Source organism: Squalius cephalus, assembly GCF_949319135.1.
Source record: "Squalius cephalus genome assembly, chromosome: 5".
NCBI classification, from domain to species: Eukaryota; Metazoa; Chordata; class Actinopteri; order Cypriniformes; family Leuciscidae; genus Squalius; species Squalius cephalus.
In genome coordinates, this window is record NC_137126.1 from 17,747,482 (window position 1) to 17,772,128 (window position 24,647).

Genomic DNA, 24,647 nt, shown 5'->3' on the forward strand with positions numbered 1-24,647 from the left:
GAGGGAATGGTGTCGTCTTAGCGGCCCCTAATTTAATAACAAATGATCATTGCGACGGAAGCAAATAAATCAAAACTAACTTTAGATGGAAATAACTTAACTCTGCTGTAAAGCCGAAACAATCTCTGTTACCTTAAATTATACGCTTATCTCTGTAAAGCTGCTTTGAAACAATCTACATTGTTAAAAGCGCTATATAAATGAAGATGACTTGACTTGACTTGACTAGCTTTCAGTAGTGAAGCTGTTTTATTTATAACCTTTAAAACCTGAATCTGTGTTCGCGCAATTCCTTTTCTTTACAAAGATAAATATAAAGTTACCGCCTGCCTCATAATACAACATTAAAATGCTATCTTTGTGAATAAACGTGTCGTCCTCACCTTGTGGTGGCTTGGAATTCAAAGGGGAATCGGATATGCGTGTTTAGACGTAGGCTGGATGTCCAGATATCGGATATGTATCTGATTTAAAACCGCATTTGGAAGTGGCTCAGATCGGATGTGAAAAATTGTATCTCGAGCAGATTTTTGTGTTTACACGTGTGCAACAAATTCTGATCTATGTCAGATGTGAGTAAAAGAGTAAAAGATTTTTTGTGCCAGTGTAAACACAGTCTCAGTTCCCTCAGCGTCCGGCCTTGCACAAGGAGTACAGACACATTTCTGTGATCTCCTGATTGTGCCGTGCCTGTATATGATCTCTAGCATACTTACCTGTGATTCTCTCTCGTGTGTCTTCAAGTGTGTTGTTCTCTCCTGCAAGACTCACCAGCATGCTATACACCTCATTATACTGAGGTGTGTGCTCCACTGAGTTGCCAACCATCACCATCTGTGAGACAAAGACTTTCATTAAAATCATTCAACCATCCATCAACTGCCATAACCAATATCTACTCACCTGTTTGTTCCCTATACCCACTCTGTGATCCAATAAAGTTGACCCTGATCAAGATCCTAACAGAAGGCCAGACCAACCAAAATGGACTCAGTGGGGATAATCTGTGCTCCTTCGTTCAGAATGGCTTGGCGATCGAATTCTATTTGGATGAATTCCTTCAATATAGCCACCTTTCAACCTGGAAGGATCAACAGTTGATGGACCTGTTTTGGTGTGGGCAGGACCCACACATAGCCCCATGAATACCAGTGGGTGACTATTACTTCAACCTTGAAATTGATTTAGAAATGGTGCTTGGGATGTCTGGCTCCCCCTGCAGTTTGTGATGTGTGCGAGCCATCTCTTATGTCTGTGCCTATGGGATTTTCAGATTATGGAGTTATCGTCCTCAGCATCTAATCTGTCCAACTCCAGACCTATCATATCATCTAAACCCAGGTATTGTCACAGCAAGGAAGCTATTCCCCGATCCAGGAAGGAAGTGTCTAGAAGCATGGTGTGGTGTGAACATAAGACCAGGAAAAATAGTTATTTTTTAGCAACTCTGTGCTTATTTGTTTACTCAAGATCAGTGTACTTTTCTTTCATAACAGAACAGACTTGACTAACAGAACCAGATTTCAGAACCAATCAAATGCTTCTCTAGACATGCATAGTGATAAACAAACAATCAACCACCGAGAGCACTATGAATCAAAGACTTGTGTAGTCCTGATATGGTTCTCTAGGTTAGCAGAGCCCCTAATTATGTTTACATGGGTAGCAATGAAAGGGGGCTCAGTAATCCTAAGGCTAGTAATTCTAAGTCTGAAGATCTCAACACTCCTAATTTATTCATCACGACTCCTAATGGAATTCACAGAGTCCGCTCCGGTCCCAGAGATCTGTCCAGAGTCTGTTCTAGTCAAAGCCCTCCAAGAGTCAATTCCAGAGAGAGAAATTCCAGAATGTTATGTTATGATTGTTGACTCTAGCATGGTAATTCCCACTCCACAGGCGCGGAATCTTGGTGTAATTTTCGATCCACAGTTAAGATTTGAAGCACATATAAAACACATTTCCAAAACTGCTTTCTATCATTTGAGAAATGTTGCTCGAATGTTCTCTCCTTTGCAGACACAGAAAGACTCATACATGCCTTTATTACAACTAGGTTAGACTATACGCTGATTTCACACAGCCGTTATTTTGAAATCGAAAGCGAGGCTCCGGTGGGAAGAAAACCGGAAGTGTCGCCTTTAATCACAGGAGAGTTGTGAATGCGATGGCGTATTGTTGTGATTAATGATGTTGTGTCAATTCTAAAACTGTACATACATTTCTTTTATACTTTAGACTATATACAGTGAAATTCATTTATAAATAAAATATTTTTTTTATATAATTCAGAAAGTAAAAAAAGAAGCAGGAATGAACTATACATATCCTATATTGGATATTAACATCCAATAGTGTAAATCGCGGCAGCAGCTTCAGGTTGGTAGTCCAAAGGCATTGTTGTTTATCTTTACTTCCGGGGTTTTTCCCACCGGAGCCTCACTTTCGATTTCAAAATGGCGGCTGCGTGAAATCAGCGTATTGTAATGCCCTGTTCTCAGGCCTTCCAGCTAAAACATTGAACAGGCTACAGTACATTCAAAACTCTGCCGCCCGTGTGCTCACTCGTACCTCTCCCCGTGAACACATCACACCGGTGCTTTCACAGTTGCACTGGCTTCCCATAAATGCGAGAATTGATTTTAAAATTCTTATTTTAACATACAAGGCACTTCATGGGACTGCACCAGACTATCTTTGTGATCTCATTAGCCCTTATACTCCATTACGGTCTCTCCGTACGGCTAATTCTCTCTTACTACATCAGCCTTTATGTAAGCTTAAGACCATGGGGGAAAGAACCTTTTCATGCAAAGCCCCCAAGCTATGGAATGTGCTTCCTCCAACAATCAAAAATGCACCAATGTTGGGACAATTCAAAAAGTTGATTAAGACACATTTGTTTAAGGCTGCTTTTCCTTAATTGTACCTTAATTGTAATTGCTCTTGTTGTATTTGCTCACTCTACTGTATGCGCTTTGGGTATAAGAAAAGTGCATTACAAATAAAATTTATTATTATTATTATTATTATTATGAACTCGTCACAAGCCCAGTCACCTTAGCACACAACATTTCCCATTATCCCTCACGTTCTCAACTGCCCTCACTCAGCCATTAATGACGCCTGATCCACATCTTCTCTGTTAATCACCGCCTCATAAAAGCACAGACCTCAGTTCCCTCAGCATATGGCCTTGAACAAGAAATACAGACCGATTTCTGTAATCTCCTGATTTTTCGGCGCCTATATATGATCTCTACTTACCTGTGATTCTACCTCATATGTTTTCAAGTGTGTTCTCTCCTGCAAGATTCACCAGCATGCTTTTTGGAAGTATGTCCTAGTGAACCAGCTAAAAACTAGGACTTAATTTAAATTTATCCATTTTATCATCAGTGTTGATGCTAATGTTTTGAATAGGACACAGAAATTTAACACTCCCTCCTGCCACACAAGGGAGCCATCCCCTGAATTCTAACATCCGATTCCCTCCACACCTGTACTACATTCATCATTAGTCAGACTGTGTATAAATAGCCCTGGTCTTTCACTATACCTTTACAAAGTCTTGTTCATCACTATTGTTGTATGGTATTCCCCAAATAGGAATTGTCAATTTTGATTTCATGGTGACTTTAAAGTCTGTTTGAAAGATGTTCATTGAATTACATTCTTTAATGTAATGATTTATTGATTGTAGTATGATCATATATAACAAAGTTATATAAGTTATTATGACAAGTTATGACAATCAATAATATCAATAAGAGAAATTAAAAAACGCAAAACTTAATAGTGAGAAAATCAACATTCTTTGAGAATGACCCTTAAACCAACCCCAAGGTTTCTCACATTTTTATTTCTACCAGAAAGACTCAAGAAGCTAACATTAAGATGATAAAAATGTATTCCTTGAAAAATAACAGATGTTAAAGGAGAAATAATATATATCAGACCCAGGTAATACACTTGCTTAGTTGATCTCTCCTTTATAATACCAGTACTATTATGAATATACCAATACCAGTTCCAGCACAGTCTCAAATACTCTAGTAGTAATCATTTTAATTTCTTGTTCTGTAAGGCTCTGTCCTGATATGGTTCTTGAGGGATGCAGATTCTGGCAGATCCTGCCTGAAGATGAAGCTTGCCCCCTGGACGGATGGATAGGGAGGATGGAGGGGAACGTCAGCATCTATAAGTGCAACAGGTGAGTAAGTTCAGCTCTTATAAGCTTAAGGTGACAAAAAGTGATTGGCCACACCTAATTGTGATGAATGAATAACATAGTATTAGTGTCTTCCTGGTAGAACTTATGCTAAAGCTTTCCTTTTTTCTTTTCTTTCCTATTTACTATGCATGTCTATTTAACTTCAATCTCATTGCACATTGCATCTTGTTTTAAATACATTGAGACAATGCCTGCTTAAACATAACATTTTGCAATTAATGAAAAGATTAAAATTAAAGGAGAACTCCGGTCAATTTTAACATTGAGCTCATTTTTTGTACATTTGGAGTGCTGTCAATACAGAGAACAACGACAAAAATCGGTTTAAAACCAAATTTTAAAAAGAGGATAACACGGTGTAGGCAACACCGATTTTTGTCGTTGTTCTCTGTATTGACAGCACTCCAAATGTACAAAAAATGAGCTCAATGTTAAAATTGACCGGAGTTCTCCTTTAAGACCCCTAAACCCAGGGTGAAGAGTAATCACTCACTGACAAGCTGGTAGAAATGTGTGATGTAACCTTGCCTGGACTCTAAGTATTGTGGCAGTCATAATCACCTTTTGATGACTTTCAGTTCACGCAATGCAAGAGTGAATGTCTATTTATCGTAGCAGAAGTTAGTTTCACAATACTTCAACAATACTTCACGAAAAATAAAGCAAAGGTGATGAACAAACGACAAGGAAGCACAAATTTAAAATTCACACACACACAAGAGTAAATACAAACAAGAGTTTGTTGTTGGTTGCCAACAGCACAGCAGCTCCAGACAAACAATGACACTCAAACCCAGTGTTACTCACGTATGGAGTTGAATCAAAGCAACCTCCCCGTCTGTTTTCAGGCCTTCCCGCTTAGCTCACTCCAGCGCTTTTCTAAAATTAACACAGTCCTAAAACTGTTTCCTGATAACATCCCTTCATTTTCCAGTGATATTCTTATGAGCTTTTCTCTTTTGTAATGTCTCTCAGCCATCTCTCTTTCTACAGTATTTCTTCAAATCTCCCTCTTGCTTGTTCTCTCTCCTCCACCGTCACACGCCCCCTTAATGCTGATTGGCTACACGTTAGTTGTGTCTTGTTGTGTCTGTCCGACCAACTTTCAAATAGCATTTTTCAAATATTGCTTACCCCACTGTCACAGGCCGGCTCACAGCCTGTGGCAAAAAATGAGGGGACACGAGCAACAGGTATAGGCTAATCAAAAAGGTTTTCTTTATTGTAAACCAAACTATTAACTTTAAACAAAGAAAAAGAAATGAGGTGTGAGAATGTCATAATGTAAGGTGTATGTAAAGTGCAGGAATGCGTGAATCTGTGTGTGTGAACATGACTGAGTGGAAACTAAGGGTCTTTTCACACCTGAAAGTCCGCACCAAGTTCATGTTTTGATACATTGTATACATTCGGTTAGTTTTGGTTTGGTTTCACATTGTCGTCATCTATGTGGGCTGCATCTTGACATTGATTGGTTTTTAAACGGACGTGCATCTGACGTCAGCGTGTTGTTAATTCGGCGGGTAACTTTGACAAGAATGAATGAACAGACGTATATTGTTGCCACTATACTTTTATTATGGCATTACTCCCTGCAGCACCAACTATACTCAAGGCTAGTTCAAATTCGCCAAATGAACATCCTCGTTGTGCGAACATTTTATCGTCGCCGGTAGGACGCAGGACTTGTGCGTGTGCGCGCACGCACGCACGTGTGTGAATCAAAAAAATGCTTTCACACTAGAAACAAACCAAACCTTTGTTCAGTTTGATCCGGACCGAGACTACCTCTTTTCGTCGTACCAAATTTTGTCCGTTTGGTCCAGGGGAGGTTTCACACCTGTAATTTTGATTTGGATCAAACTGAAAAGTCCGAAAATCCGAACCAAACAAGGTAGGTGTGAAAGGGCCCTAAGTAAAACTATAAAGGAACAAACAAAACAGGATCATACCTGGAGGAGCAGAGAGAGAGGGAAGAGTGGTTAGTGAGGCAGTTTAAATCATAGATATCATATAAAGGCTAGATGTCTCGTCCGCGCTGCTGGCCAATGGAGCTCGACATCCGCACACGGCGGCCATCTTACGACAGGATGCTCGCTCACTCATAACATGGTGCATGTACTTTTAAATAACCATAACTTGCTCAATTTTCTACCGATTTTCAAACGGTTTGGTTTGTTATAAACGTCAGAGATGTAGCTATTATACTGCATACATATGAATAATTATGTTCAAAATGTTTAAGCATTCAGAATTATAGCCACGTTAATAACGTTTGTAAGAAACCAAACCATTTGTAAATCCGTCCAGATTTCAGCGAGATAAGAGGATTTGTGTGCGTGCTGCTCACTCACCTTAATTCACAGAGCCCTGTCCTAAGATGGCCGCCGGTGATGCCGGAAGTGACTCCGCCTTAAGACATCTAGCCTTTATATGATATCTATGGTTTAAATACCCTGAGCCCAGGTGGCTCCAATCACTAACGACTCTCCTCTGCCTGCAGGAGGAACCGCCCCTGCAAGGCAGAGGAGGGGCTGTGACACCACCTTTAAGCCAGGACTAGGCTTTAGTTCAGTTAGGACATTTAAGTATCTTTTATAAACATGCCTTCGAAAAAAAAACATCATGGTGTGCATCTTGAGACAAGACAATGACAGTGACATATTTTAAGATATGTTAAAACCGCTCAAACATGCATTATAGTCTGGGACTATCTTAAGCCTTGTCTGTTTAACCAGGGAAAGGTGAGCAAATAATGACAGAATTCAAATTTTTTTTATTTTGTATTACACTTTTAACAACATATCCTAAAACAGAACCCAACATAATGATAGAGTACTGCGTAGCTGTCAGTTTAATGAGGACACTGGAATGAGGGAAAAGGCGAGGGAAGGGTGAGATGTCCTTCGCTGGGTGAAGAGTAGGAGAGTGGGTGTGTTGGAAGAGATGTCAAAGGAATAAAGGGCCACATGGCGTTCACGCTGAGCCCTGCTTCACTCAGCATGCTGTTGCACAGACGCCTTGACAGGAACTTCCATGCAAGGTTAAAAAGATGCAAAATTATGAACATACAGAATGGGTCGGTCTGTCTTTCTGCATAGCATGGGACTGAAGCACAGCTCTCCTGGGATTTCAGACACCACACACTGCAGGCTTTGCAGAAACAGCATTTACACCGGCACCAAACGTGAGTGGATGGCAGTTGGAGATTGCAATCGCGGTGGGATTTGTGTGAAAATGGAAAGGTGTGCTCGCAGCTGAGAGGAGACAAATAGCCGAGCGCCTCTCACTTGTTGTCTTTCACTTTCAATCATCAAAATAGATTCTTGTTCCACTTGAAGGACAGAGCAAAGATAAAAGAAGCACCCCCCCCCCCCCCACCCCCAAGCCAAAAATGAACCAATATGTGATTTTAATAACATTGAAAAGGTTAATACCTAAGGTTAAAAATGTAAATGTCTTTTATTCAATTTCCCATAATGTTCTCATAAAGTTAATAAATCAGGGCATGAGAAACACCGTTTCCAATGCCATTTAAAATCTTTATCACAATATGCCATCAAAATAGATTTGATTTGTGTGGTCCTCCATCTGTCTGGTTATTAATTCAATATTGAAACAGGAAATATGATTTTCGTTCCCTTTGGTCAGCTTCAAACAACCACTGAATGAAATAACTCTAATGCTCTCGATCTCATTGTCATTTCCTATCAGCCCAATGCCCGGAATGATGTAATTTACATCTCATTGTCCTGAGAAGGAAAAGAAAGGAGAAAGTCACGCTTTTCAATTTGAAAGCGAGCGTTTAATTTTTTTCGCTCTGTAAATTAAAGAAAGGCGGCTCTACCGATGGCTTTAGCCCTTTAGGTACCTGACAATCACTGAATCTGGAAAATTGCTCTCCCTCCCAAGAGTACCATGTACCCTCTAAAACAGCCAAAGACGTCATTATCCCACTCCTTTTCCCATCTGTAGGTCGACTAGATATATCATACCTCAAGGAGCGAAAAAAGGAAAAAAAAACTGCAAATTGGCATGAGTGAATGTGTGAAAGCAGTGCGTTACAGAGAAGCTGCCTTGTTGTGTAATTAGATAATTTATGCAAAATCATGCAATGAAAAGTGATTCAGGGTGAATAATAATGAGGCCTTTGCAGAATAAGATTGTGTAGGATCTGCAGATGATTTTAAACGAAGAAAAAAAAGAAGCAAAAACACCTCCTCCATGCAGTGTGGCTCTTTTGTCACAATGGGATCTTATTGCTTGTTAAGCCACAAAAGGGAGAAAATAACTAACTTAAAGCCCAGTTCAAGAAGAAGAAAATTAGAGAGGGGCAAATTAGCATCTTATATAACATTATCAATTCCCACTAAGTGCACTTTATGAGGACGCATAGGCCTACCCATCGCTGTAGCTCAAGATTTTTTGGTTTAGGTTAATAGTATCCTAGCAACCAGTGTGATGAAAAACATAATAATAAAGTTGAGCAAAACAAGCACTATTATGGCCTAGTTTTTGTGCACATCTTTGTATCCATCCACTGAATTTGTCACAGTAATTTCTGACATTTTTACTTGATTTTAATAGATTTTCAGTCATTACGTTTTAAGTAGTCAAAACCAAATTGCAATGAACTTATAACTAGCTTGCAACTTTTATTGTTATGTAAAATTTTGTGTACTTGTTTTTTTTTTAGTGTAGGGGTGAGCGGGGCACAACCTAACGCAGGACTAGTTGTAACACACTTGTTTTAAATACTGTCGCACATGCAAGCATAACAAAATTTAGTGTATTTGCTAGTTGCCATATCAATAGAAAGATTTTCACCAAAATTCAGAAATCTTTGGAAGATATCACTCATTTATTTAACCATGGCAAAAGTAAATTTCTTACTTGTGTTCATTTTTCATCTCTGTTTTTTGTGTTTGTTTAAAATTACAAATCTGATATTATTTTAATCTCCAATCTGTAGTTGAGATTCTATTCTTCTATACTTTTATGAATTATATTGAGAAACCATGAGAAAAGGGTGAATAAAGACTGGGAGTCAATGTTCAGAAATTATTAATTAACATTATGATTTTAACTATGCTGTAACTGTTTTGTGGTGTTTTGTATGAAAAACTTAATAATTGTATTTTATTGAGAAAATATTTTAGTTTGTCTTGTATATTTTTTGATTAGATCAGATAACATTTTAAGCTGTCATATGTTTATGTTGCAATGTGCCCCTCACATTTACAACGTGCCCTACCAATGGGGCATGTTGCCACATTTCACTTCCATTCTTTTGGGGTAAATCAAGAAATAAAAAATAAATACTCTGAACCCTAAGTAGGTTTACACAAACTGAGAAAGTCAAAAAGCATTATTGTACCCCGCTCTCCCTTACATTATCTCAAGAAAATATGGTGGATTTGTTCACTATAATGAGATCAGTGATTGTTGCTCGATTAGTGATGTTTTCCACCTGTCCATTTGTTGTTTATATAGGTCTATAATATGATCAAAACCATCACATGTAAAAATCACCATCAAAAGCTGGACAAGAAATCATGTTATGCATTGTAGTCATCACAGGAAGCCATTTAGTCCAATTTACTTAAACATTGCAAATAGATACATCTATTCACAATTCTTTCTACAAAAGACTAATTTTAATTTACAAATGTTCAGTAGAAGTTGATTAGGTGTGTGCAACTGTGCATTTGTTTGGAATAAAAAAAAGAGCTAATCACAGTTCCAGTCAAGGGCGTTTAATGAATAACGACAGTGCTGTTAGCGCTTTGTCCTGTTCAGTTAGGAACATGGTTCTTTATTTTAAAAAGTACAGAAACAGCGCCCTCTACTGGCAGACTAGCAGAATAACAAAATAACGACAATGAAAATGTCCTCGTGCTTCAACACCTTTTATAGTAGGCTAGATATAGCTGTAGTATCTTAATATCTGTAGAAATTAAACACCAGCATGTTTACTGTTATTTTAAATTATCACATAGCCTACAGAACATCTTTAGTTGGCCTTTTTGTGTATCAAAATGTAAAATGTAATCTATCTGTTTTTCTGACCCTCACTCGAATATTCTGTTGGTATAATATGACATAAACATGTTTTAATAAATGCTGCAAGTTGCAACACACAGCAAGTCTCCACATTAGCAGCGGGACAAAAGAAAGACTTGTTTTCACTATAGACAAAAGTAACAAGTGTTACTTTCGTCCCGACAGGAACTCCTGACATTTAAACCCGATTTACTTTTATACTGAAAAACTCTGACAAGGCAAACTTCAGGATGTGTTACAGCACTTAATAACCTGTAGATTGATCATTACTGTGTGACACATGAAATGAAAGACGCAACTTGTAATTAGAAAAAAAGTACCGCTTCAGTAATTTACATATCGTACTCGAAAACTGCTTTCCGGACTTAACCGCGGGAAACGATGACGGAATCACGTGGTATATTTTATCACAGCTCCATCAAGGGTTGCGTACTGAACGTGGTGTCATAGCTTGAGATGCTAATATAATCAGGGCTCTGAGAAAATTGCTTTGTTACTTTCGTCCCGCGTTACTTTCGCCCCGGTTCTCCCCTAAATAAAGAATATGCGCTAAAAACATCTAATGTTATGAAAGAAGCCTGAAAAATGTATATTGATACCACATGAAACACTTTTTTTAAAAACATAAAAAAGTACAATATGTACAGTATATTCATTTTATCTAGTTTCCACTGATTCTTCGTCACTCCCCTGAGAGTAAAACTGCCCGTGCTCTGAAGGATCAGTCATACTCTCCTCCAGACAGAGTCCCTCCTGAGTGTAGTACTCGAATTCAGTTTCTTCTCTCCAGGACATCTCCTCACTGTGGTAGCTCTCCAGATCCTCAGCATTAGCGTGACTGAGGGCTAAGCTCAGGATTTCTCTTTTCTCCTTGTAGAAGCGGAGTTCCCTGCCGGTTCTCCTGGCCTCCGCCAGCTCCTTCACGGCCAGCTGCAGCTCTTGGGACAGCAGACCGGAGGATTTCTGCTCTTTCTGTAACCAGTCCAGCGCCATGTGGCTGCGCGTACGCTCGTCCAGACGCTGCTGTGAGTAGTAGTGGATCACGTCCTGTAAAAGAGACAATTAAACAAGAATGAGAAGGTTTGACGTCAAATTCACAGCATTGGATCTATTGACAATATAGGGACTTGAGAACAGGCTTTTTTTACTGGGGTAAAAAAAGCAAAACCCAGCAACCTCATAGCAACACACTAAAACACTCAGAGCACCTTTGTAACTTCATGGAAACGCCCTGGCAACCACCGACAGCACCCTAGCATAATGGTGGTGAACTATGCACAGCATTACTCACATTTTCTTCAAGAAAGGATTCCAAAAAGCGAGTTATTCTTACCTGGCGGCTACATCTCATCTCCCGAAAAGCCTTCAGAGTGCCATTCCAGTGCAATAGTTGAAAAACTGTCATTATTTCCTATGAAAAAAAAAAATATTTGAAAACAGTCAAAAGATATTATATTATAACTATTTCTATAACTAAAAGGCCTACAGTTTGTGTTGATGTGAAGACAAAGATACATTGCTGGAAGCCAGTGATCAGTTTATAAAGTTTTAAATATGGATATGTATAAAAAAAAACAATAAAAAAAACATTGCTTCGCTTCAGAAAGCATTAACCATGAAAACCATGAAGTCGTATATGGATTACTTTTATGATGGATGGATGTGTTTTTTGTAGCTTCAAGAAGTCAGGCTCTACTCACTCGCCTTATAATGCTAGGAAGAGCCTGCAGGATATTATTTAATATAACTCCGACTGTGTTCGGTTGAAAAAATAAAGTCATATACACCTAGGTTAGCTTGAGGGTGAGTAAATTATGGAATCATTTTTGGGTGAACTATTCCTTTAACTTGTCAAAGATATTTGAGGCAAAATTTCAAAGTATTAGAACAAAGCATTTAGGTATGTTCACCAGAACTAAGAGGCCTAGAATTTGTGTTGATGTAAATAATCAAATTCTCCGAGACATCATCAAATGATGTTTATTTCTGAAGCGTGTTGATCATATTTAACACATTACGGTGTCTAAACAGATGCGTATTGCTTTAGCATTTTTTTCTTCACTGATGTCAAACTGTGGATTAGTGTAGACGGAGTGTGAAACATAGCTCCATTGTGCGCACAGTGTGAAAATTATCAGGGGTTTTTTTCTACATGAATTTGTGCTCATCTATAGGCTCTGGAAAGCATCCACAAGTAGATTTTGCTCAGCGTTTGTAAGAGAAAATGGTATCCTAGTCGTTCATCATGAAGTGAAGAAAGCAGCTATTTGTCCCGTTTTCACACGTTTGACAGATGAGCAGCATGAGTAAAGTTTTAACCGCATAAAAATTATTTATAGCATTTATAGCAGCTACTATGAAATATTTGCATGTGAAACATCAGCCTAATTATGGAGTAATATATCACAAACTAGCTGAAGCTTTCAAGTTTTAAAGAGGACACAATAGCGCCATAAAGGTATCGATAAAATGGTTCATGACTTGTTCCAATTCTAAATTCGGAAGTTATATAATACATTTTGTGTGAGAATTGGACTGAAATTGATGTCAGGAACACTTCAATTCTCACTATTAACTAGTTGCTTATTAGCATGCATATTACACGGATATTGGCTGTTTATTAGTGCTTATAAAGCAGATATTAATGCCTTATTCTGCATGATCATATTCTACATCCCTTAATCCTACCCAATACCTAAAGTTAAATGCTACAAAAACTACCTTACTAACTATTAATAAGCAGTAAATTAGGAGTTTATTGAGGCAAAAGTCATAGTGTTAAAAGTCAAAATTAATATGTGTTCCCCATACTAAAGTGTTACCTTTAAGTCATTATTCACAGATAATCCTCCCTTCCCCTCGAACTGTTAACTAATGATTTTTGTAGAAACCGATACTTTTTTGTCAGGATTACTTTGTCAGAATGAATAGAAAGTTCAAAAGAACACCATTTATTTGAAATATAAATCTTTTGAAACATTATATCCTTCACGGCCATGATCTTTCGATTAATTGAATGTATCCTTGTACGATAAAATAATTAATTTCTTTATTACTTCTCCAAACGTTTAAATGGTAGTAAATATTAATTCATTCAAAGGATCTGATTCAAAATAATGATTTTCTGATGTGTCATTTATCAGGGCTGATATTCAGTGACAATCACTGAATAACATGTACATTGCAGTCTGTACCTCACATAAAGCTATCATATAACTTCTGAAAACTTGGAATATAGTCACAGTATAATATGGATTAATCTTATGATGCTTTCATGGTGCTTTTGTATCCTATTTGAAGCTTGAAACCTCCAGTCCCCATTCATTGTCATTGCATGGAAAACCGCATCTGGAACATCATTCAAAATACCTTCTTTTGTGTTCCACAGAAAACAGAAACTGACAGAAAGTCGTACAGATTTAAAATGAGTTCCAGCTAGACCAGCAGCACCTAACCAGCATAAACCAGTCTGGACCAGCTGGTCTTTTCAGAAGGGTAACATAAAGGCTGTTTTTTTTTTTTCTAACCTGAAATTCCAGCATGGTTCTCCCAGTGTTCAGCTCCAGCATGAGGCAGTATGCTCCTATACTAGTACCGGGGTCAGATGCATCTGAAATGTTACCCTGTGAACAGTGGGACACAATGACTTACAGACGCGTCATCACTCAGCCCGAGCAGACACAAATACAGAAGGAGGTCTGGGTTTCATTAGACACCCCTTTGCTTTGTAATTCAGTCGGAGCAACTTGTCTTTATTGTTGGAGGAGAAAAGGCTAAGACTGCAGAGGATAAATGACATGAGAGTGAAGGGAGACCACACATGCACACCTACACACACACACACACAGAATGTGAAAAACTTGGCAGCTACTTTAAGGTTTGGGGTGAGGGAGGGTGGCATGACTTTTTTTCCTCGTAGAGTTTTTTCTTTTGGTACAAAGCCAATTTATCATTGGAATTGCTTCTTGGCTCTTAATTTTAAGGAATAGAGCCAGAGCAAGGACATGGTTCTATAACTACAGTGGGTGGCCTTCCGTACTTCCAAACTATACAGTTTCTATAGACTGGAAAGCTTTAGTGCTGTATACACAAAGAGTAATCTACAACTGAGCAAGAATGTACCAATGAAATTTGTTGCTACTGTTAATAATGCATTCACTGGACAAAAAGTCCTAAACATCTTGTAAATCTCAGCGGTGTAAACGGCAAATGGTAGTGAGACTCACGCTTGTGGTGCTGACGGCTTCTTTCACGCTGCGTGATATGAACTCAGGAGTGATGCGGCGGCAGGGCAACTCATTAAACGTGGAGTTCATCAGAGCGATACGAGCTGCATCACGTCTGGCCTCTGCTTTACTGTAGCAGTACTGTCAGTGAGAGAGAGGCTTTCAGTTTATCATCATCATGAAATCCTGAAATATGATCATTTGCACTGATTGGGCAGTCTTTAGGATTTATTTTATTCTTGATAACACAAACACTCTAGTTGGACTACAAAGGAATTGTACACCCCAAAAAATGATACGGTCACAATGATTGAGTTCAAAGGTACAGCACGCACATCCAAAACAATAAAACTGGGTGCTGGGCAGACAAGTAGTTGCAAAGGTAAACAATGAGTCCGCACACCAGAAAATGCTCCTTAGCAATTTTAATGGTTGCTCACCACGTGTAACGTTTCGGGGCCAAGCCCTTCATCAGACATGAAACAAGTGGGGAGAGCCACTTTCTCTTAGCCACTTAATATTTTTCTAATATATTTTTGTATTACAAATGTTGGTGTGTATATTTTTTATCTGTTTTCCTGATGTAATTGCATTTTCACTTGATTGGTCATGTGATTAATCATGGATGTATGTGATCATGTGATCATGCATGGCTGTATATATGGAGGTGTGTTTCCCCACTTGTTTCATGTCTGATGAAGGGCTTGGGCCCGAAACGTTACACGTGGTGACTCATTGTTTTAGCCTGACTACGTCAGACTTCGTACTTCCGCTCAATTTCATTTCGCTTCTGTACTCAGTCTGAGACAGCTTCAGAGCTTTCTGTTTGCCACCGGTCTGGAAACAGCCGGGCCAATCAACGAACAGAGGGCGGGCTGAGAGCCGTGACGTACACGCTGATTGTACCGTGGATGCGTAGATTTACTTCACTTAACCTGCAAAAGTCGTTCACAGCCATGTTCACTCCGGTATTTCGTTTTCGTTTGGTTTTGTTTTCGCATCATACATGTGTTTACAGTGAAAGTTAAATGCGGCCGAGCATGCGCATAACACACGCCATAACCAAACGTTATGTGATTGGCTTACGGGTAACCAATGATTTTAAACTTCAGACAAGCGCCCCCTAGCAAGAGAGAAAACACTTCTCTGTTATGCCATTCCAGACTCTGTCTACGAAGCAAAGTGAAGTAGCAGAGTCTGGTATTACCAGGCTATCATTGTTTACCTTCACGGTCACAATGATTAACATCGAGGAGGTCATCAGTGAATGATGGCATACATTTCAGTCCATTTCTCACAAAAAGCTTCTGTGTGTCGCCATTAGACTTACAATGCAGCTTGACACTTTTTTTTATGCTTTTGTGTCATTTTATTAAGCAATCAGCTTGGTGAAATTAAAGGTATACATGCTACATCTTTGTGTCTATGACCAGTGTTTACCGAGCTTGATGAGTGAATGATCCGGAAAATAGTTCACAAATATAATACATTGTTTAAATTATTACTGCCTTTAGTTATTATTTTGGAATGAATGTAAAAATGTTAAAAACACTAACTCGATAAAATTTATATTTGGTAACCAGGAAATGTGACAACATTAAGTGTGTCACCGTTATGTTCACCGCCACTCGTTTGTCTCCTTGGTTACCATCATTATTAGTTTGTTTGTTTCATCTTGTTTGAGTTTCTATTTAAGTTGTACCCTCACATTCATTCCCTGTCTGGTCTCTCTTGTGTTTATGTTGCCACCATCTGTTTGCCTTTCGGATATTTGTAATTAAACTCATGTTGGAACTTTATTCTTCTGTCTGGCTGCCTGCAAGCAGTGTGACAAAGTGTAACTGGGACATGAATTTACCTTTAATTAATTTAAATAAACGAAAACAAATTCGTACGATTTGTGTAACCCCAGTGACTGGTAGGTTTAGGGGCTGGGTCAGGGGTAGGACATTCGTACGAATTCATAAAATATGAAGTGTGTAGCAAATATGTAAAAAAAAATGAGCTCACCTTGAAAATACGTACGAATTGTCGCGAGATCCTGTTGGGTTGGGTTTAGTTTAGTCAGTGTTTTTTTGTGTTTAGTTAGTGTTTTCTCTTACATATTCCTGTGTTCTAATTATTTTTGGATCGTAAACAAAGTCTGATTGAATCTCCTTTGTCGTGCTTGCTGACCAGAAGTGCGAAACAATGTTCTAACAAGTATCTTATTCTGTATTTATTTAAGTAATAAGTATTCTTTTTAAAAAAAAATAGGCTATAAAATGCTTCAGTGTAGTTCTTCTCAAGAGCAGCCACATTCATTGTCATTGCATGAAAAAGAGCAGTCAGTACAGCCTTCAGAATATCTCCTTTTATGTTCCATGCAAGTGAGAAAGACATACAGGCCTGGAACATGAGAGTATGTAAATGACAGAATTTTAATTTTAGGGTGAGCAAATCCTTTATGTTAAACCAGTCCTCAAAAACATGTCTTAAACACAGAGTCATGCAGAATCCCTAACCACATCACAAGATTATTTTAGAAGATGATCAGGCCATTACATGTACAAGCAGTGCTGGGATGAAGATGGAATTCTGAGATTTGTTGAGAATGTTTTGAGGATATAAGATAGAAGAAAAAAAAGTGCTAGGCTGTTGCCCAAAAGCATTGGAAGAGATTGTAGAAACTCCTAGCACCAATGATGTCTGTGATCTACTTATAGGCTTACTATGCTTTTGGGAAATGCAGCCCAGGTCTTTGATCTAAAAGAAAACTCCTGTTGGAACCAAGCTACTTTGTGAATGAAATGATCAGTATAAAGTGTGAGAGTATTTCCCATGTGCTCAACCCCCGATCAATGATGATTTTCTCTACAGTAGTATCACTGAAGTGGTGATTCCCTGGTGTGCTTCATTCTCTCCAAAGGGCAGCAGCTAGTGCAGAATTTCCCACAAATAACAGTAATTTCAAATAGAAACCATGGTAACAACATCAGAGGTTTAGATCCTATTAAATGGGCCATTGCAGTGGTGTTTTTCATGCATTATAATGTCAACGTCAGATAGATGTTTCAAACGAAGAACTGGTGTCATATTCTTTATAAAATACCCCTGATTCCTAGTTTATTTTCAAATAGTTCAATCATAGAAGAAAACAAAAACCATTTCAGAATAACAAGGTCTGTTCCCAATCATGTCACGCACTGACAATGACAGATGAACAAATAAACTCATTTATTTTCAAGATTAATTTCAAAGAACATTCCATTTCAACTGAAGTAAAATGCCACATACTGATTCGCGGCTGGCAGGAGTAATTTAGCAAATAAGAACCACCTGTTGGCCCTCCTCATTTTCACACAAGAGCCTCTTCTTTTATGGCTGAACTGAATAGCTTACTGATGAGTTCAGAAAGACCTGATTTACTAATGGAATTTAACTAGAATTGTACCAAAATGAAGGGATTAAAGGTCATTTGAAATAAATATTTTGCTCAATTATATTTTTTAAAAATCACATTAGAAAGGGTGCCTGTATGAATTTATCCAATACAGTACATCCCAAATAAAAATGGAGTGGAAATTGAATTTCAGTTCACTTACCTTAAAATTTCCGAAGCAGCTGCCACCTGGTAAGGTGACGTAGCACATGTAGGGAGGGCTGGGTGAGGGAATGGACTCATAGACTACCAGATTCTCTGTCTCCGTCATCACACCTTTCACTTGTTTCTGCTCCCAAAACTTGTGAAGCATTCCCACAACATTCACTAAGCAAGAGCAGGAAAAGGAGAATCTTTAGAAATGTGATCACATACATTTTGATGTGCACAATATGCACCACTACAAGCAATGAAGTATGATTTCTCTCAGCCAAGACATAATGACTTTTACTGTACAAACGGTATATTGTATCCCCTAAGAAACTTTCTGCAGACAAAAAAGAAAAAAGAAAAAATTTCCTCACAAGTTAAAAAAATACTGGTATTTTTATACTTGTGGGGACATTTGGTCCTCATAGTATTGGAAATATCAGACACACACACACACACATTGGGTTTCCATGTTTTATGGGGACTTTAGGCATAATGGTTTTTATACTGTACAAACTGTATATTCTATCATCTAACTCTAACGCTACCCCTAAACAAAACCATCACAGAATACTTTCTGCATTTTTACATTTTCAAAAAAACAAGATTTAGTATGATGTATAAGCGGTTTGCATGCAGACACACACACACACACACACACACACACACACACACACACACACACACACACACACACACACACACACACACACACATAAAACTGTCATTATTTAATCACCCTCATGTTGTTCCAAAACTGATTTATTTTCTTCTTTCTTCTGAACACTAAATAAATTATGAAAAATGTCTTCTTGCAAAAGAAAGAAGCTCATATAGGTTTGGAACGATACAAGGGTGAGTAAATCATACATTTTCATTTATGAGAGTGAAGTATCCCTTTAAGATGATTTGTGATGAATTCAGTATATTGAGTATTTAATTTAAATCTTGTCTGTTAGTATTCAATCTTTTACCTCACAGATCACTAATAAGTTGCAGAGGTTCAGTTGTTTATAATGTCTAAGAGTCTAAGTGGTTACATAAGAGGTTTTTGACTGCTGTGTTTATTGAAATTGAAATTGTGTGTTAATCAAACAAACTTAGTTCAGACAGTGTCACTTTTATACTGCTAAAATTTTATACTGATCTATGGCTCTGATACGCAGATCTAAGTCACCCGACACGTTAGTCGTAATCATTGCAACAGGCAAATGAATGTTAAAGTGCATGATTCATCATTCAGCATTTACATTGAAATAAAAGACTTTTCTCTTTAAAGTATGCTCAAAAATAGATTCTGCCCAATTGGCTTGTCAGAGTGAAATTCAAACAGGAAGTTAAATTCTGCGGCATTGTTCGCTCAATGAAAATTCAGTCACCATCTCATCAGTCTCATGTCGTTCTGAACCTGTAATTCGGATTTTTCTGTGGAAACACAAAATAAGGTATTTTGAAGATTGTTGTTAATGCTCTCTCTCTCTTTTTTTCTCTCCATACAATGAAAATGAATGGGGTCCAAAACAACACTGGGCCACGCTGATTTTAGTGATATAGACAAAATACACTGTGAGATTTTGTAAAGGAAAGAAAGTCATACAGGTTTGAAACGACAATAAACAATGACAGAATTTTCATCTTTTTTAGTGAGAAGTGACACAGTGTATTTCCCAACATACATGATATACATATTTGGCAGACACTTTTATCCAAAGAAACCCACATTGCATTCAAGATATACATTTCAGTTCATGCAATGAACCCCTTAGAAATTGAACTACAGCCAGTTTGAGCTACAAGAAAGCGTCCCTAAAATTTTTGATTATTCGGTTCGCACTTTTATGCTGTACAATCATAGAGAAACCAAAAGATAAATATTATTAATCATTTTGTTTGTTCATTGTAATTTTACTTACTTTAACGCATCGCTGTTAAAACACAATTGTTTAACTTCATGTCTGTCTTTCCATTTATACCAACATCTACTGTAACATTAGTGTGACGCCTGTCCAGCATCAGCACATGGAATCATTTTCCTAGCAAAACAAACAGGTGTCCATGGACTCATCAGGGAGTTGTGGTGTGATTTCAGTGTTTCACACCCACAGTAAGTGCAATGTTTGTGCAGTCTTGCTTTAATCAGCTCAAGCATATAAAACACACCCCCTCTAAAGGGGTCAGCAATAATATTGAGAAGGGGAACCAAAGGTATATTTTTATAAAAATACCATGAATGTGGGAACACAGACTTGTTTTTACAGCATGACATTTTCCAGCTTTTTGTTTGTTTGAAAAAGTCAGCTGCTGCGAGCACCGCCCAGTCTATGTTTGTGGTTCAACACACACTACGTGAGTGTTTAATTCCAGTCTCCTGGTGTATGAACTGCCTTGTTTCAGCTGAAGTGGAACAGAAACAAAAGCTGTGTCTGTGAATGATTGAGCTTTGGTTTAATCAAATGGTTGATGTGACTGTATTTCATCAAACACGCCTATCTAAGTGTTTTTTCACTGTGTCCTTCCCTGACTATTGCTAGTTTGTTAGTTACTTTTTGCAGTATCATCCTTCCTATTAAGTGTATAAGTATAGGTCATAGGCGGCACATAAGGTCAATGTTCAGCACAGAGCGCTGTCCCAACATAAAATACAACTAAAACAAATGTAAAACTGCACTCTTCAATAATGCTATTTAAAAAACATGCCCACAAATGTTTGAATGTTTGACCAAAACACATTAAATAATCAAAGTAATATTATGTATTACAATAGTTTTCTATTTTAATATATTTTAAAGATAACTTATTCCTGTGATGTCAAAGCTGAATTTTCAGGATCATTACTCCAGTCTTCAGTGTCACATGATCCTTCAGAAATCATTCTAATATGCTGATTTGCTGCTCAAGAAGCATTTCTTATTAATATCAATGCTTAATATACTTGTGAAATAATTTTTCAGGATTCCTCAATGAATAGAAACATTTATTTAAAGATTTAAAAAAATCAGCATTTATTTGAAATAGAAATGTTTTGCAACATTATAAATGTCTTTACTAGCATTTTTTATCGATTTAATCAGAGGCAATTTATTAAATTGTCATTAGAGCAAGACTCTACTTTCTGCACAACTTTCTGCACTTTAAAGGATAAATACATATCATGAGCCATCTCTTCATAATACACATAAAGAGTTGAGCCACCCGAATAGAGAAATCCTAGAATTAATCTAGAGCCAGCCATTATTTATTTCAATATATATATATATATATACATTTTTGACCCAACAGGACAAGTACCCCTTCCACAGTTCTCATCTATGCGATACTGCTTTGCTTCTTCATGAAGGTAAAGAACATGAAGCACAAGGTGAAAGCTCAGAACATCCACACTTCTGCTATGTCTTACTCACAGTCTTTGAAGGTTCTGTCATCATCAGAATCTGGTCCAGACATGATTTCCAACTACAAGTCTCACACGTCCTACAGTAATCCTCCTTCTCCGTCTCCAGCTCTCACATGCTCTGGAGAAGTTCAAAACATCAGTTAAGCTCCAGAAAGGGTGAACATGCGGAGGTCCCCTATTAGCCTTCTCCTCTCTAGTCCCAGAGCAGTCTGTGGAGCCCTATTACGCCGGCCCCCGGGGGTTCTCTTCAGTGGCTGGCCCACCTTTTGTCAAGGGTTGAACTAATTAGCTGTGAGGTTGGTTGTTGCACTGCACTCCCTTATATTCACACACACTCTCAGCACATACACACTCTCACAGCCTGTTGCACACTCCCACTCGACTGAGTCGAATAAGCCCTGGCCCAGGAATGCAGCCCCCTTCTCCATTCATTCACAGCATGCCTCTCTGCCTTCTCCTTCACAACACGCTTTACATATGCAGTGCCCAACAACTCACTGAAAAAACATCCAAGATGGACAGCAGACAACTGACTGTTTTATTGACCACTTAAATAGCTGTTTAACTTAACAAGATCCTGAAATTGGTGGGGAACAAAACATTTAAAATGTAATTATAAATCATAACATTAATTTGCAAAGAGACTCTCCACTGTCCTTGTAATATACCCCAAAATGGATGGACACTTACGTTAAAGGATAGTTCACCCAAAAATGAAAATTCTGTCATCATTTAATCACCTTCATGTTGTTCTAAACCTGCATGAAGTTCTTTATTATTACCAGATCACTAGTAGTTCTTGAAGAGTGACTAGGTACTTGAGTAATTAGTGATGCGTTTTATGACCATGTTCTGAGTAAAAAAATAAATACTATCTTCAAGAACTACTAGTGATCTGGACCATTATTTTAAAGTGAAAAGATGTTTTTCACTTTAAAATAATGGTCCAAATCACTAGTAGGTTCTGCATAGTGACTAGAGTAACACTTGAGTAATTAGTGATGCATTTTATGACCATATTCAGAGTAACAAAGATGATTGATTATGTCTCAGACATAATTAATTAGTAATGCTTTATAATTTGTCATTTTTATAGTTCTTAATGATGCCAATCTCATTAAGTAATTATTGATTACCTAATAAGGAACTATCTTAGTCCTAAATTCGATATTACTTACCGATTAGTTAAACTTGTCATTAGTTAATAGCAATAGAAGTGTTAATGTAGTAGTACTACTCATTAGTCCTGCATTACTTCCTGCATAGTTACCTATTAATGATGGACAATTATTCTAAAGTGTTACCAAATGTTGGTAACCAAACAGTTGCTGGTCCGCAATGACTTCCATAGTATGGAAAAACAACAACAACTATTGAAGTCAATAAGAAGTCAGAATGAATGAAGAAGTCAATGGGGACCAGAAACGGTTTTGTTACCCACATTCTTCAAGTATCTTCTTTTGTGTCCAGCACAAGAAGGAAATAATACAGGTTCAGAACAACTTGAGGGTGCATAAATGATGACAGAATTTCCATGACTGAACTATCCCTTTAAACTCACCTAAAAACAAAATTGTAATATTAGTATTAAATATATAATTATTAAAACATGACATTTATTTTAAACAAAGTGCAAAAATGTCTTTTAAGAATAACATTTCACAAAAGAAACATGAACTACACCTGGGCCCGTATCCCTAAAGATTCTGAGAATCCTCTCAGAGAGCTCCTAACTTAACCTAAAAATTCCTTGCCAGGAGTTTTAGCTTAGAAGTGATTCCAGAACATTTTCAGTGAACTCTGAGCAAGGAATGGATGGAAAATCCTATCTTAGTGAGGAGGTGTGGTTGACCCCGTTGCTAGGTATGAGTCATCATTTCAAAAGCCGTGATTGGTTGATCCTACAAGTTTGATGAAAATGAACTTTTGGTGATAATGAGCAAAGGATGTACCCTCAAATCAATAAACATAATTATACACTCTAATCTTATGCAGACTGTAATTGTAAATAATATTTCACATTCAAGAAAATATCTGGAAAATGAATAGTAAGCTGTAGGGGTTATTGCCTAACATTAGAATCTAAAATATGTGAAAACTTAAGCTCATTACACCCTGTTCAAATAATGATTTGTGTCTTATTTGCTCATATTAATATCCTAGCTGGCATATTTTGTACTTTCACTCCCATATGGACCCCATTGAAAACAAGATGGCCTATCTCAAGGGGCTGTCCTTAATGAAGTAGAAATTGCAACGTTACAACTCAGTGTGGTCTTAGCGAGGGTAACACGGCTCAGCTTTTATCAATGTCTGTGATTGCTGGCTGGTCTATTTATGAAGGCTTGTTAACAAATATCCTACAAACACAGAAAATGGAGAAAAATCCTCTGTTGGCCATTTTGTGCAGCTGCTTAGGGGAACTCCTAAGCCACTAAAAGTCTTCTTCCCTGCTCTTAGCAGATCTCGCCTTAGGAGCCCTTTTAAGTGCTAGGAATCTTGAGGAATAGCTTTTATATTAACTGGGATTTTCGTGTCACTTTTAGGGGAAATTCTAAGAAAACGTCATGACTCTGAGAATTTTCTTAGAATTTGGCCGCTAGGAGCCACTTTTTGCACAAAAATTCTTTAGGGATACGGGCCCTGGTTACAGGACACCCACATGAGGAGAACTGACTGTCCACTAAAAACCACCTTTGGACCACTTCATTAAAAGTCATTGCAAAATTGGTTCAGAAAAGTGAAATTAGTTCTGAGAACAGCTCTTGCGTCATTTTGTATCTAATTAAATGACATTCAGACATTTTTAGATGCGTCTTAGGAGTCCAAATAGGAGTCCACTGTGTGTGAAAAACATATATTATTAATACAAATGTCCATGTTGTACTGAAACCTTTTTTAGTTTTTGTGGATTCATTGTCAAACCCAGTGCTAAGCTTGTTTGTGGTTTTTGTTTGCTTTTTTCTTTTTTTTAAGATCGTGATATAGTCTAAGAATTGATTCTGCTCAGACAGCACTGTGTAGTCTATGAGAAAACATTTCAATTTAGCATCTCTGAATGCTTGAATGCCTATTGTTCCTTGAACAAATCCAAGTGGCGGACAGCATTCCTCTGAATGGTTCACTCAGTCTGGTGAACTAAAAGCACACTTTATTCCC

At 37.8% G+C, this 24,647-nt stretch overlaps 1 protein-coding gene across 1 annotated transcript; it reads right to left on the reverse strand.

Moving 5' to 3' along the window:
* Nucleotides 1-9,803: 9,803 nt before the first annotated feature.
* lix1 (limb and CNS expressed 1) lies at nucleotides 9,804-21,827 on the reverse strand. The gene is made up of 6 exons (XM_079873092.1): nucleotides 21,496-21,827; nucleotides 18,108-18,271; nucleotides 14,524-14,664; nucleotides 13,825-13,920; nucleotides 11,631-11,708; nucleotides 9,804-11,344 (listed from the first exon to the last, which is right to left on the reverse strand). The coding sequence occupies exons 1-6, from the start codon at nucleotides 21,536-21,538 to the stop codon at nucleotides 10,955-10,957; spliced, it is 912 nt and encodes a 303-aa protein (XP_079729218.1). The 5' UTR covers nucleotides 21,539-21,827; the 3' UTR covers nucleotides 9,804-10,954.
* Nucleotides 21,828-24,647: the final 2,820 nt, after the last annotated feature.

Excerpts from the sequence above, each read along its gene's own strand:
- lix1 (XM_079873092.1), bottom strand. The coding sequence starts at position 21,538 with ATGTCTGGACCAGATTCTGATGATGACAGAACCTTCAAAGACT. Across the intron at positions 13,921-14,523 it reads AAGCCGTCAGCACCACAAGC|GGTAACATTTCAGATGCATC; the intron begins GTGAGTCTCACT and ends CACTGTTCACAG. Across the intron at positions 11,709-13,824 it reads GAACCATGCTGGAATTTCAG|GAAATAATGACAGTTTTTCA; the intron begins GTTAGAAAAAAA and ends TTTTTTTCATAG.